This window comes from Plectropomus leopardus, chromosome 15 (genome assembly GCF_008729295.1).
Source record: "Plectropomus leopardus isolate mb chromosome 15, YSFRI_Pleo_2.0, whole genome shotgun sequence".
NCBI classification, from domain to species: Eukaryota; Metazoa; Chordata; class Actinopteri; order Perciformes; family Serranidae; genus Plectropomus; species Plectropomus leopardus.
This window is the reverse complement of record NC_056477.1, coordinates 13,640,238-13,655,610: the sequence shown is the minus strand read 5'-3', so window position 1 is coordinate 13,655,610 and position 15,373 is coordinate 13,640,238. Positions and strand designations below refer to the sequence as shown.

The window sequence follows — 15,373 nt, the reverse complement described above, 5'->3', positions numbered from 1 at the left end:
ATTCTATTATTATTATTATTTATTATATAGAAATAACGTTAAGTAAATTCATTCATTAATGTTAAATCAAATGTAGCGAAAACAAAGAACCACCAAAAAGAAACCAGGTACTGTCAGGGACTGCTCAACAAATGACGATACAACATTAACTTAATGTATGACTTAGTTATATATTAAGGTAGAGGCACACCTGTGAAGTTGCAGACCTATTGTGACATACAAGGTGAGGTCGGTTTGTCACATTTTCCGTCCTGTCATTAATATTCATGCATGTGTAATGGTAAACACACGCATTTATTGTTGTCATGTGATGAGCGGACGGCTGTGTGTCACTGCGCTGTCGGGTAGATAAAAAAACATGGGGTGGGTTCCTTAAATGGAAAAGTATGTCCCACCCATTCCAGTTTAAGTACAGTCTAAGCTGCTCCTGCTGGTCTAACACAAACGTCCTCCAGGAAGAGACTGCAGGCGAACTAAAGTAAGTACTGAAATCTAACAAATACGTGAACATGAACAACTAGAATAACTAATGATACATTAGCAAACGTTAGAAGTTATATTTAGATAAGTGGCAACCGCTTTTGGAGTCGTTTTGTTCCGGCTGTTGTCGACGCTGTCGTTAGCCTGCCAACATTATTACCTTTAAGTTAGCTCAAACATTTTAGGCTACAAAATAATCATGTTAGGTGCTAGTTTAACTTTGCAGCTGGGATTTTGTTCGTTTATTCGTGATTAGCCAGCTAGCTAGCTCCCGGGCAGAGCAGGGCTCAGTTGGCACGGCTGATTTAGCCTTATTATGTAAATTGGATTGGGAGGAAACTCAGCTAGTTTTCATTGGAGATTTGTACAGGCCTGAAGCAGCGTCCTGCTAGCTTGCCAACTGTTAAAAAAACCCCAACTTTTCTCCGTGTGAAGAGATGGCTAAGTGTCTGTTTTTCGTTGACTAACATAATCTGTTTTGCATGGTGTTGAGCGATCAGTGCAAGTAATTTCATTGCATAAAAAAAGTCTTGTGTTTCGACGAGCTAGCAATCTTCAAAAGTTGTAACGTGAGTGGACAGACACACCCAGTGTTACACTAAATGGAACAAAATGAACCAAAAATGGATGTTAAGATTAGCTAATAGTAACTGTCACTGTCTTGTAACACCCGAGGAGGTTGTAATACTTCATACTGTCTTGACCCTGAAAAGATAAATGTCTTTTTAGCACCCTAACTCCTCAAGCAAATGCCATATTTGCACAGGGAGTTGGGGTGCTAATAAAGACATTTATCTTGCATTGGTGTGTTAGAGTTTGCAGTTGTGGATTGTGGTTTTCACATGTCACAGTTTTCTCACATTTTGAATTGTGAAAGCAGCTAGATGTGATATGTTTGCACCAGTACAACAATAAAATGCGACGTTTTTAACCTCTGGGAACCTGAGCTATATGCCTTAATTTCTTTCAAAAACTCGAAAAGAGGACGAGGAGCAACTTTACAAGAAATGGTCCAAAAATAAGCATACATTTGTAAAAACAAACAGACAACAACAACAAAGAAGGTGAAGTTAACCTGAATATAAACAAAAAAGGAAATTAAGAAAGTGCAAAATATTAAATAAGTTTTATTTTTATTCTTTTTTTTTTTTTTTCCTGTGACATCATTTTAAAAATATGATTTAAAGAATTATAAATATAGTTTTCTGGACATTTTTCCTTTTTGATAATATCTCATAATCACTCCCCAGCTAATGTTCAGATCATTTCCTCGTCACCTTTTACTTAATTTTTACAGTTTGTGCAACATGTTATTTCCCGTGTTTTTTTGAATTAAATCAAACCATTTTTCTCTATTTTCAGAGGTTTAACTGTTTGTGAAAGGCATCTGAATGCTGCACAAGAAAACTAATGTTGATTCAGGTGTTAAAAGGTTAAGCCTGAAGCATATAACCCTGAAGTAGACATTTGTTTTAACTGTTGATGGAGTATTTCACAGGGGCACTTTGAGTATCAGGGCTGCTGTGTTGGACAGCAGCAGCAGGGTACAAGGAGGAAGTGTACAGGAAGTTTATATTATTTATTTCACAGTTAGGCTAGATCCCGAGTCATTGTGAGTGTGACCATGGATATAACTTTCACCTACAGAAATCTGAAAGTATGTTATAGGATAACTGCTGTATTTACTGAATAAAATGCTATTATCTCATAGGATTTGACATCTGTATGCTATAGGATAGCCATGCTGCCCTGTGTGCTTATCCCAAACAGAACAACTTTTTTTTTCTGTGTCCATAAAATGCAAAAAAGAGAGGACTGTTCCATTAAGTCCACTGAAGTCAGTCTTACCATGGAACAAGTAGGCATACTGGAGCACAAGCTTTTCATACTAACCAAAAAGAAAGTTTCCCCACCACCACCCGACCACTTAGCTAAAAATGTCTGTGACCCAGTGGCCCTGGAATGAGTTTGTAAGTCGTTAGATTGCGTTGAAAGTGCCATTTACATTGCAACATTCAAAAGCAAAGAATATATAAAAAGAGGCAGGCGCATTTAAATAGCACGACACTGAACAAGGATCTTGACCTATAAAGGAGACTTATTTCTTATGTCCAATATAACAACAAATGATATGCTTATTGTACGCTAGACCTACATTTTTCAAAGCAGACATACACTAGAAGTGCACCAGTTGTTGAAAACTTCACATCTTGTTCAATGAGTAATGTTTGTCCAGCCTAAAGATGAGGAGGGATAGGGGTTAAAGCAGGATGTTTTTTCAGCTCTGCTGTAGCTATCTCAGTGTTTTTCTTAGTGTAGTGTTCTTTCAAAGGGATACTTCATCCATTTTCAACCAGCTTTGTATCATAACAATGTGGGTATTAGATGATTCTTTAAATCATATTTATATGTTATTTTTTGCACCACTTTGATTGACAGCTCTGTTTTATGCTTACAGCCATGAGCTACCCTGGATACCCCCCTCAGGCAGGTGGATACCCACCACAGCCTGGGGCTTACCCTCCACAAGCCGGAGGCTACCCACCTCAGCCTGGAGTTTACCCCCCCCAAGCTGGAGGTTACCCTCCACAGCCAAGCGGCTATCCTCCTCAACCTGGTGGCTATCCCCCACAAGCTGGTGGCTACCCTCCACAGGCGGGGGGCTATCCACCACAGGCTGGTGGCTACCCACCGGCACCACCACAAGGTAAGCCATCATGGCACACTGCTAAATGAAACGATTGAAGTTTGAGAAAAAAAAACATATTAGCAAAAAACATTCTCATCTAGAGCAACACAATAATCCCAGTAGATGATTTCAATGTACAGAAAAGTAAAGGTGAGGTAAGTGTTAAGGTATTCTGGTGCCTATCTTAGAAAGGGTTAGTTGTCTTGTTTGTAGGCAATAGGAATCATGAGACTTTTAGTTAACAGAGTGAAAAAACGAACCTCCGCTGCTGCTAAGAGAAGCGAGCCCCACAGTCCATCTTTCACACAGTACTCCCATTCTCTTCCTTGCTCTCTTTCACCTTACCGTTAACTTGTGGGAAAGTGGGAAAGAGGAAGTTCCAGTAAGAGCGATCCTTCCTGTGTCAGTCTAATATTCAGAATTCTTTCATGCATGTAGTAGCACAGCGTGTTCTCAGCCTTTCTCAACAGCTTTGTCTTTGTTGTCTGCTCCAGGCAGCTGGGGAGGTGGCCCTGTTGGTGGATATCCCTCCATTGGTCTTGACAACTTATCCAACCCTGGATACAATGCTGGCATGGTAAGTTTAGTCTAAAAAATGACCTTCAGAAAATACTTAATATATGTCTAATGCAACATGAGATTATTGCGTTTAAATATGCCTGTTAGAATTAATTACACAGCCATTCATGGAATATCACATCCGTTCACTTTGCGGTAAGACTTTTTCAAATATTGGCATCTCAAAATCTTTAGCATCACCATTTTCTCTTTCAGCTCCTTTTTCTATGTCTCTTGCATGTGAAAAAGTCATTCTTATTCACGCTTCGTAGACCTTTCAATGTAATGCAACCTCTTTTACCCTCTTTTCCTTTAGTCATTGTCTTGTCTATGTTGTATTCTCATTATCTGTCATCAGATATATGAATTTCCATCTTCTTTTATAGCATGGCCACACTTTATTTGGATAATTCTACATAGTCACTGACAGAAATTCAGAACATCAGGAAGAGTTTGAGTTTCTCCTTTGAAGTAGGATTATTGAAATAATAGGATTTCTAACTCGATACAGACACCCAGAATGATACATTTTCGATACCACAAGGGGTAAAGTGAAAAAAAATATTAAGAGGCATAAAAAAATATATAAAAATAATAATAATAATAATAATAATAATAATAATAATGAAGATAACAATAATACAAACAAAAACATCGATGACAACAATATTTTGAAGTTGCCCCAGGTAGTGGGAAAAAAACCCTGTGAGTTTACTGTAAGATATCAGTGACAACAATATCTTTAGGTTGTTTGAGGTATTTCCAAAAAAAAAAAACAGTAATGAATGCATATCCCTTAATGTGCCTGTTTATTTTTTTGAGCTTCTGGTGACTTTGCACCATATTTTGATTGCTGATCAAATAGAGTTGTTATTATAGTAGGCTTCGAGTGTTTCTGTTTAGTTGCAGATCAACTTTTCTCAGCTTCAGTCTGGGACTTTTGGGAAACATAACACTTTTCAAAACAAATAATTGTGTTATCTTGTTAAATTAATGCTGCCAATGAATGTTACAGATGGGCAGGACTGATAGCTGTTAGCTGCTAGGTCAACTATAACATAAGACGGCTAATGTGGCTGTTTGCTAATGGATTATAATAAAACAGCTAACGTTAATTTGTGCCCCCGGTCAGGTATGATACTTTAATGATGTTGAAACAGGAAATTTACTAACCTCTTGAAATTCCTCCCAAAGACCTGGCATAAGTTGTATGCCAAAGAGGAGGCAAAGAAGGAACTGTTGGTATTGATACTGTTGCAAATGAGTATTGTATCCAATACTAATTTTCATTATCGATTAATATCTGAGAATCATTATGTATTTTTTGACAACCCTACACTGAAGTTAGATCCAGGATAAGTGACAATTACTTGAACATTCGTCAAATAAATCTATATTAAATCCAAAAAAGGTGTGACCAGCTACCTGTTCTTTGCATGAAACTATCGTCAGTGCTCTGTACACATATTATGAGATGCCAATCTGTCTAAATCACAGGCCAACCAGATCCCTGCAGGCATGGCGGGTTTTACTCAAAACCCACCCATGTACGCCCAAGGCCCCGGGGGCTACCCACCTGCCACTCAGCCTAGTGGGTATGGTCCCCCCGTCCCTAACCAACAGTCATATGGCCTGTACCCACAGCCAGGAGGGAGCATGCAACACTCCCAAGGCCCAGGGATGGGCTACCCTGGTCAGCCTGGCCAGCCAATGCCTGGGTACCCCCGTGCACCATCACCCAACCCACCCATGCCGGGTTATGGAGGAGCACAAGCCCCTATGCCAACTTACCCAAAGGTCCCTTCACCAAATCCATCCATGCCAGCCTATGGAGGAGGAGGAGCTATGCCGATAGCCCCACCCATTAATGTAAGAAACACTCAAAATACCTTTTTTTACCCAATGGTTTAAAAGAAATAATTTTTATGTGTTGAATACTCAGATATTTCTATACATTTATAATGTAACTCATAAAACAGATTGAACGTTCTGTTAAAATAACGCTTGCTGCACTGAGGAAATTGCCATGTTGTTATCTCAGAGAGGATTCAGAGGAACAATCAAGGACTTTCCTGGAGCTGACCCACTTAGAGATGTGGAGGTCCTGAGGAAGGCAATGAAAGGCTTCGGTAAGTGTACGGACAGAGAACAAGTAATTTCTGGACCTGGATGCACGTGATTTACTCAATGATATCCATTTGGAGAGTTGTGGTTTAAATGTATATTCCTTTGGGTCGCCCCTTCGTAATTTTAAAGTTGACTACTTGGTTGTAAGAGTCATAGTCAGCTAGGAAATGTTTAGCTGATCAGGATTGCTGTCTTTTATGGTCTTTTTTTTAATAAGGATATTAGCTAAAAAGTAACTTCTGATCATTTGAAAACTTCAGTCACATCTATAACGATTGTAGTCACATTTCTTTCATGAGCACAACTCAACACTTAATACTTATAGATCACTGTGCCTTAATTTACGGATCTGTGAAGGTACGAAGATAGTAGAGAATCAGTTTGGCAGAACTTAAAATGAAGTCACCACATGCAGTCAAACACATTAGCCAAAGACATCCTGACTGTTAACTGACAAAGACTTTCCTTGGTGGAGGACAGCCATTATTTTCCTCTTTAGAAAGATATTTAAGCAATATCACACCAGATGGAGTGATGTTGTGCTCGTATATCATCACGGCTGTGATTCGGTCGTAGGCATGAGGCCGCAGGCCAAGTGCTGAAGATAATCATTAATCATAATCATAATCATTCTTTTATACAACAGTTCTACAAGCGTCCTTTATTTGTTAATAGTGACAACAGATTATGATTTGTTTGTTTATTTAATGATTTTTTTGGCTCCGCAGACACAAATAGTTCGGCAACCGCTGGATGCAACAGCTGTTGCCTAGCGACAAATAAACATTTTCCTGCGCACTGCTTGCTAATCTGTGTTAGCTCGGTCTTCATGTTCTGCACAGAGCAGCTGCTTCATATCATAAACATTTATCTCTGTGTTTTCAGTGAAATCAGAGTCTGTTAACAGACACTTTGGCGGCCTGTGTGATTCAGATGAGCTAGTTTGATCAGACAGTTCATCGCTGCAGTGTGTGTCCACTCACTGCTGTGATCGCCGTCACCTCAAGTCCCCTATCAGACAGCGTGTGCGTGTGTGTCGGTGTCTCTCAGGCTGTGGACAGTGTCAGACGAGTGTGTCCCTGTCTCACTGCACATCCTTGCAACATTTGTAATAGCTGGTTTACCTCCAGTGAACGAAGGTTTACCAAAACCCATCACAGCTGCCCCCTCCTGGGTAACTAGCTGTTTGAATCTGTGCTTACACCATACTATAAACATATCCCACTTTCACTTACACTAATTAATGAATTTTGAACAGCCGTGAAGCGGAGTGATACATGCAGAGTTAAAAGTTAACAGTCCTAGTGATGTTGTACTCCTATATCAGCAGTCATGAAATGCCTCTCGACCAATCAAATTGCTTGGTCGGAACTAACTGTTGTATAATTGTCATTTTCAAGTATGCCATAAATGTAAGTATGTACAGAATGTTCTGAACTGGAAATTTAGACATGTTTTTTTTTTAAATCTGTGACCTGATTCTTATTTGACATTGTGGGCTTGTCTGTACAGGAACTGACGAGCAAGCCATCATTGACTTACTGGGGAGTCGTTCCAACAAGCAGCGTGTGCCTATGCTCCGAGCCTACAAAACTTCCTATGGAAAGGTAACAGTGCTGCTTATGCTCTTTATTAAGTTTGTATGTTATTTGTGTAACACCTAATGCCATTTTCTATTTGGGGAGTATTTACTTAAAACAAGTTTACAAAACAATTTCTCAATATAGAATCATATGTGGCTCAGTGTGCATTACATAGCGCTGGTAATGGGGACACGCAGACAACAGGTGCTAGAGCTGCTAGTAAAATGGAGAGAGGACAGTATGTCCTCAGAGCTCATTCTAACTATGCCACAGATCATATTGCAGTAAGTTTTTCACAGTGAATGATGGTTTTGAGTTATGCCAAACATGTTTTCATTTTCAGGATCTGATTAAGGACCTGCATTCCGAACTGTCTGGAGATTTCAGGAAGCTGGTCATGGCCACGTTGAAGAGCCCACCTGAGTTTGATGCCTCTGAGCTCCACAATGCCATAAAGGTAAATACTCAGGAACAAAAGCAAGAGATTATTTTCTTTTCGTCAACATAAGATGATTTGTAATCCAGCTAATTGTGTGTGGGTTTTTTTTTTTTTTTACATTTAAGGAGCATTTGTTTACTTCTTACTTATGAAAATGTACCTAGATTTAGAAGCCTGCACATGTTACATAATCATGAAATGTTGTGAAGGATTGCATTAGTTGTAAGTTTGAATGAAGATTCATTCAACAAAAATAAATAGGAATCAATTTGGCTGCTACAAGGCCAGAGGATGAGGCCGTCAGGTTGTCATGTTCTGTCTTCCTAACAGGGAGCAGGAACCGACGAAGCATGTCTGATAGAGATCCTGTCTTCTCGCTCCAACGCTGAAATCAAGGAGATAAACCGCATTTACAAACAAGGTGAGATACGTCAGGATGCTTTTTTTACATCAGTGGATGACCTCAGTCTATCCAAGTTTGGGTAACACATCAACATTTGTAAAAGCAGTTTTGTTTTGGCAAGGAATCTCTTTCACATAAAGACATTTAGTATAAAGCTTTTTATTCAACAAAAAGAAATTAAAATCAAGGTTTCATTACTGTAGCTACACTAAGAGAGTACTTTTTACTCATAAATATAAAATATTTGAATAGTTTTTCCAATACTGCCTATTTGTCGAGTGCCTGTTAAAGATGTTGCGGCTCATTGTACTAACGTTGTTGTCAATCTCCTTACCCCCTATTTGTGAAGTGCAACTCCTCTGTAAATATACTTTTAACCATACTTCTACTGTGCTGGTCTAATCCGACAATGTGTCAGCACATATTTGCAGACTATCTTTACAATAAGCATAAAATTCTTCTCTGTGATACCCGACTAGTACCACTGGTAATGGAGCAGGGTTGCAAGCTAGATAAAGCAAGCGTAAAAATAGCCATAGTGGACAGCAGTGGTCAGTTGACCCCCTCTACCCCTCAAATGCAGACTGGTCAATAATAGCATAGCATCAGCTAACTCCAACTACACAGCCAAAATCAAATCCTGAAAATAATGAGGTGTTAGCGAGCTAGCTACTGAAGGTATAGCCTGCTGAATGAATACACGTGCTTCTTTTGCGTTTAAATGATTATAACAGTGAATAAAGACTTACCACACTTTACGGAATCAATGAAGGGAAACAGGGAAACTTAGCTGATATTCAACCAGTTGGGTGTCACTACAGTGTGTGCATGTGAGTTTGGCCTCTCATTCATCTGCACTAAATGCAATGACACACAGGCGGTTGAAAATCAACAACGTTTGCCTTCATTTTCATTGTCTTCTGGCTCAAATGCCAGTAATGTGGTGGTTACTTTTACGCTGTTATCTGTTAGCTTGTAACTATCCTTATCTTTCTAATCTTTTTTTACTGCTGAATGAGTTTTAAACGCATATTGTTGGCCCTTCTTTCTGCTTTTCTCTGAAACTGCTTTTTCGTTTTTAAGTAATTTGATAATATTTCCTCCGGGAGTGCAGTTAGTTACAGTTTTGGCTCCATGCTCGCTCCGACAACTTGAAGGACCATGGCAAAGGGGCAGGGCTTAGCAAAGGGTCAGTTAGCATTGCTGCACAATTTTTGACGGCCATTTGTTGCATGCTGCCACACGTGCAGTCGATGCAAAACATTGTTTCTAGTAAAGTATTTCAGTACCTTATGATTTGAAACAGTTGTGAAATGTTACATGTCAAAATAAAGATGCAGTTAAAAGAAAATACTCAGATTTTTACCATCTTCAATCCAAAAATATTTACAATCAACCCTAAAAAGTCTATTGCTGTAACTTACATACTTGTTTGTACCATTATTTTTTGCCATTTCAGAATACAAGAAGTCACTGGAGGATGCCATCAGTGGGGATACTTCAGGCCACTTCCGCAGGCTGCTGATCTCTCTGGCCCAGGTACAGATAAATTATAAACTAATAACCATCTGTCTCTTAGCAACTACGCTCAGATTTAATTAGGAATATGCTGTCCTCTGTTTTTCAGGGTAATCGTGACGAGCGAGAGAATGTTGACATCTCTCTGGCTAAACAAGATGCTCAGGTAAAATCTGCTTTGTTCTTATTACTCATTCGTGTCTTAAGATTTGTCCGCAACTTGGTAGTTTTGATTTTATTAGTTACTGGACCTACTGATTGCAGAGACATGTTATCCCCCTTATAGGCCCTGTATGCTGCTGGAGAAAACAAGCTGGGAACAGATGAGTCCAAGTTTAATGCTATTTTGTGTGCCAGGAGCAAACCACATCTCAGAGCAGGTATTCTCTTTGGAGTCATGTTCACAAGCACAATGTAACATAAGGTTCAACATTTAAAACACATTAAAGGATAATCAGGCCTCAAATGTAACTCTAGGACCCTGTTAGCCGTATTACCGATGGTGTGTGTTCATATGTGGATGCATGTTTGTGTGTGCAGTGTTTCTTCAGTACCAGCAGATGTGTGGCAGAGATATTGAGAAGAGCATCAGCAGGGAGATGTCCGGAGACCTTGAGAGTGGCATGTTGGCAGTGGGTAAGAATACACACAACTATTCAACTCTAGTCATCGATGGGTCAGACCCAGAATCTGCTCCACATAATCAGTCAATGACGAGGTTACAGGCTGTCTGCAGTTCTTGTTTGAAGCTACATTCAACCACTAAACATTCCATGCTCTTTGTATAACAGCTATTTTAATACACGTATAAAGAAGAACTGGAGGAAGTTGTGCTGTTACATGCATAATCTCTTTTCCCCCTCTTTTTTTGCCAACATTTCTCAGGGTTATGGTACAGTAACCTGTTTTTAGATGTGTTTACTTTGAATCCTTCCATTGGTTTTGCACATCCAGTCTATACATTTTCATTGTGAGGTGGTTTGCAGTGTTGGATGTTTGCCATCAGTTTTGCTGTGTTTCATTTCACTTTTATGGACAATGGTGTTGTTTCAGATTTTACATGTACATTTTTTCAAAATGTGACTTGCATAAAAGCTGCATTAAATAATATTTGGCCACTAGGTGGCAGAAGGTCCCAGAAACAAGCTGACAAACACAGCTCTGGCTTAAATGTCCTGTGTGTACGATTCTTGTTTCCAGGTTATTATAAAGTAATGAAAACAGTTACGAGTATTACATACCAATTCTGCCAGTAGGTGCCCCTAATTCCTACACACTGGACCTTTAATGTCACCAAGTTGCAATGGCTAACATAGCAGACGCAGAGCAACATTGTCATTATATAGCTGTATTGTTTCCTGCCTCCTGGTGAATTTTGATTTTGTACTTTTGTCTCCTTTTAGCTCTATTTTAGTCTCAGCCAAGAAAAAATTCTGCTAGATATTCAACTCTCTCCATCAGCTAGTTGAGCTAATGTTTTCTCTCTGCCATTTGGTCATGGACAGGTAGCATGCATTAGAGCTTGTTTGCATAAAACAGCTTGCTGCTGGCAGCGGGGTTGTTGTGTTGATGCAAATGGGCAGACTCAACCAGACGGTAAATGTGCTGGGGTCAAACAGGCTTAAAAGCTCAGTAGAGCTGCAGGTAAACCTCCATAGGTTTGTCACTATATGTGACACCCTCACCAAAGTCCACATAGAAATATACTTAAATCTAAAAATATTGATTAATGCAGCTTTAAATCTGCTTGTTGCCATCCTATTCTACTCTTACGTTTGTATACACAGCTTGATTTTTAATAGTTCACTTTTTAGATGTAAAGTATTGATATTGTCTTCATTCTCACCTTGCAGTGAGTGTTCTTTGCCGTGCACTTTTGATTAAGTCATCTTGTTTATTTAAAAAGTATGAATTAGTTAGTGTGCTCTGCTTGTGTAGGTGATAATTACTTTCTGTTTCAGTGAAGTGTATTAAGAACACACCTGCCTACTTTGCTGAGAGACTTTACAAGGCCATGAAGGTGAGAAACCTTGTCTTGTTTGGAATTTAATTTTCTATACATAACGTAAATAGGTACACCATAAAATTTAATTTATGTCACCCTCATTGTATATGTGTGTATCTACCTGCATGTGTTCAGGGAGCTGGGACTAAAGACACAACCCTGATCCGGATCATGGTGTCCCGTTCGGAGGTTGACATGCTCGATATCCGCCAGGAGTATGTCAAAAACTACGGCAAGTCGCTGTACACACACATTTCTGTAAGTACCTTTGTTATGTATTGTGCTAAAAGGCATAGCTCACCCTAAAGTCAAAAATACATGCTGTATGTCTTACCTGTTAGGTTATTCATCAACCTAGATTATTTTAGTGTGAGCTGCTGAGTGTTGGGAGATAACAGCCGTACAGATGTCTGCCTTCTCTCCAATATAATGCAACAAGATGGCACTCGGCTTGTGGTGCTTAAAGTTTCAAAGAAATACATTTGAAAAACCAGACAACAATGTCTCTTTGCAGAATAACTCAAGATAATCCAGAGATATCGTTTTGAGTTTTCTTTCTACTGAATTACACCTTCCAACAGTATCACCCAACAGAAGTGTGCATCTACTCATGGACGAGAGGCTTGTGCTTGTGACAGATGGAAACATTAATGGCATCTTCCTCGGCTGAGCTGTAACGTTAGCTAGCTCAGTGGTGCTAAGTGAGCTAGCAGTAGAACAGGCTTTCTGCTGCACTGCTATACAGTTTCTGGGTTTTGTTTGGTAGAAAGAAAATGATTCCTGCATGAAAATGCTCTCAACAAGGTCTATGGATTATCTTGAGTAACTGGGTCATGATTTCTGCAAAGAAACATTGCTGTTGAGTTTTTCAAATGTATTTTTTTGGCGCTTTGAGCACCACAAGCGGAGTGCCATCTAGTTCCATTATATTAGAGCAAAGGGAGAAATTTTATGGCCGATATCTCCAACTCTCAGCAGCTCATACCAAAACATTTAAGATTACTAAATAACACTACAGGTTTTAGGGAAAATATGTGATTTTGATTTGGGGGTGACCTATCCCTTTAATTAAAATAAACCCACAGCCTCATGGATGATTTTAAAGCAACAAGTTCACATAATTTCGTGAGATAAAGCTCTAAATAATTTACTGACGCATTTGTTTTATTGACAGGGAGACACATCAGGAGACTACAAGAAACTCCTACTGAAGCTCTGTGGTGGTAGTGACTGAAAAGGAAACAGTGACTACTACATGATTGGAATGTTCTATAAATATCAGTTTTCCAGCCGTATCTATATGCACTATACACACACTGCAAACCTGCATGCCATGCCAGTACTCTCAATGCAATGTTTACCTACTTTTAAAAACCTTGTATACACATATTGCTGCGTTTCTTTGCCATATATCGTATGCACAGAAAGGCTTTATATTTTTTCACTTGTGATATCTTTGCTGGATATTTGAGTTGAATATACATGGCCATAAAATTGATTTGAAAGAGATTACATTTGACTTTTAAGAGCTATATATTTTTAAGATATTTTATATCAAGTTTTCCATTATGATCAGATATTTAATTATATCTGTCACGTTTATCAGCTAAGTCTGTAATGTTCAGCAATGCTGAAGAAAGTGAGACATAGAAAACAAAGCAGCTACGTACCAAAGTTGTCTTTAATGTTTGCAATTCTATTATCTCTATATTTTGTCTACACTATCTTTTCTGTCGTAGTTGTGCTGTAGGTGCATCAGATGCTTTCCGTTTTACATCATATACTTGTCATTGTAGCATGTTAACCTTAGACATCACATTTCATATTTTGTGAACTGATTTTGTTTTCATGACTCTCAGAAAATACATATTGAGAACACAAGCTGGAAGTGTTTGAGGTTTATTACATGAAATGCATACATTGAAATTATTTTAAAAATACAACAAACCTATGAATCAAGACAGTATAATATAGATTTTTAACACAATATTGAAATGTGTTCAAAATGTCTCCCCATTACAATGATTTGAAAAAATACCACATCACTGTCGATTGTGATGGTCTTGTGAAAAGGATACTTTTATAAATGGTTATCTCCTCACAATGTTACAATAATCTCCTGTCACTAACAAGCTATTGTGCATTAACTGGTGAGCTGCCCATACAATCTGAGCATATTCCACTCGCAAGCTTTGCATTCTAAAATGTTCCCATTACTTGATGGGCAAACTTAATATTGAAACAGCTCACCAATAATAACTTAAGTTCAGCTGGTACATGCATGAAAAGGTAATGTAAATGTCAAAACATGATTTTGAGCTTGATCTGTATTTGTGGAAATAAATAATATTTTGCTAATAAATATCAGTAGTTGCATGAGTGGAATTTGGCTGGTGACATCATAGATACAACCTTGATGTGAACAGGCCTTATTTAGATACAGATGTGCCTCTAAAATTCAAAGCGGTTTTATCATATCCCTTCACAGGTTCACATGCAAATTAATCCATAAGTGCGAAACAAATGGCTTTCATCAGATGCCATGTTGCCAATTATAGTATCCTCCAAAACTGTCATGACCTTGTCTTCTCTGCTCTGATACTGTGAGCACCTGGTAGTACACTCTGTTTGCCAGTAGGGGGCAGTAAAATCTTAATCCAAGCCCAGCGGCTACACTAAAGGTGGGAATTTTTACAAGCACAGTTCCATACAAAAAATGCTATAGAATATGATGATAAAAGTAGATCAATACCCATGATCATAATTCTGTTTAAAGTCATATATACATAATAAACCAGTCTTCATTCTCCAACACCTAATATGATGGCTGTCTGGTGACTCCTAAATAGACAGTATTTTACTCAATCAATACACACATAAATTCTCTTTCCTTGATAGGTGTGAGGCCAGCATGTGTTGCTGCACATGGAGCCTTCCATGCCTTATTACGTCCTGTTGGCCTCACTTCAAATGCTTTTGAACGCACTTTAATGTCAAGACATGGCTCTGCTGCGCTCGGCTGACTACAGTAGTGTGTGTGAGTGACCTGCACCACGATCAATAACTCTAAAGTGTGGGGGGGGGGGGGGGTGGTGGCATCCATAAAGCTGCCTTTGGCCACATTAAACAAGTCTAGCATGTCTGCAGTGCAGTCAGAGGGACCCTTGGGTAACAGCCATGCTGGAAGAATCATTTTTGATCACATCATGTTAAAATTGACCAGAAATGACAGAAAAGGCTTGAGGACTTTAGATAGCTGTTGGGATTACAATAACTAGATTTTAATGCGGATTTGATGCAATTAGGTCGGTTTTGAGAGGATAATTTAGCCATCATTATGTGGATTTTATAAGGTAATTTTAAAGTGTTTCCGCACGTCTCTGCCAACATTGTAGTGTTGATATCATTATGATCAGAAACATCCCATCTGTTGCAGGCATGTGGCTGAAGGCTGTGTAATTCACTGTTAATTAAAAACCACGAATTGCTTAATTTAATGTCTGTTATAGCTGATCTAATCATGTGGGAAACCTCTCATGGGCCCTTGGGGTCTGAGGTATTGTGGGGAAAT

General features: G+C 38.9%; 1 protein-coding gene across 3 annotated transcripts; it reads left to right on the top strand.

The window, feature by feature from the left end:
* Positions 1-390: 390 nt before the first annotated feature.
* Positions 391-13,683, top strand: anxa11a (annexin A11a). 3 transcript variants are annotated; one of them, XM_042501948.1, is made up of 15 exons: positions 391-478; positions 2,939-3,187; positions 3,664-3,746; positions 5,372-5,596; positions 5,769-5,856; positions 7,367-7,461; positions 7,781-7,894; positions 8,207-8,297; positions 9,739-9,818; positions 9,907-9,963; positions 10,084-10,177; positions 10,338-10,433; positions 11,759-11,817; positions 11,938-12,060; positions 12,977-13,683. In XM_042501948.1, the coding sequence occupies exons 2-15, from the start codon at positions 2,941-2,943 to the stop codon at positions 13,034-13,036; spliced, it is 1,512 nt and encodes a 503-aa protein (XP_042357882.1). In that variant the 5' UTR covers positions 391-478; positions 2,939-2,940; the 3' UTR covers positions 13,037-13,683. The 3 variants fall into 3 exon arrangements, with proteins under 3 accessions (XP_042357882.1, XP_042357881.1, XP_042357880.1); XM_042501947.1 differs by having other exon boundaries at positions 5,225-5,596; XM_042501946.1 differs by lacking the exon at positions 391-478 and having other exon boundaries at positions 2,929-3,187; positions 5,225-5,596.
* Positions 13,684-15,373: the final 1,690 nt, after the last annotated feature.

What these genes read in the sequence shown, in the direction of transcription:
- anxa11a (XM_042501946.1), top strand. Translation starts at nt 2,929, where the DNA reads ATGCTTACAGCCATGAGCTACCCTGGATACCCCCCTCAGGCAGGTGGA. An exon ending in CCCACCGGCACCACCACAAG is followed by an intron (nt 3,188 to 3,663) that starts GTAAGCCATCAT and finishes TGTCTGCTCCAG; the next exon opens with GCAGCTGGGGAGGTGGCCCT. An exon ending in AGCTCCACAATGCCATAAAG is followed by an intron (nt 7,895 to 8,206) that starts GTAAATACTCAG and finishes TCTTCCTAACAG; the next exon opens with GGAGCAGGAACCGACGAAGC.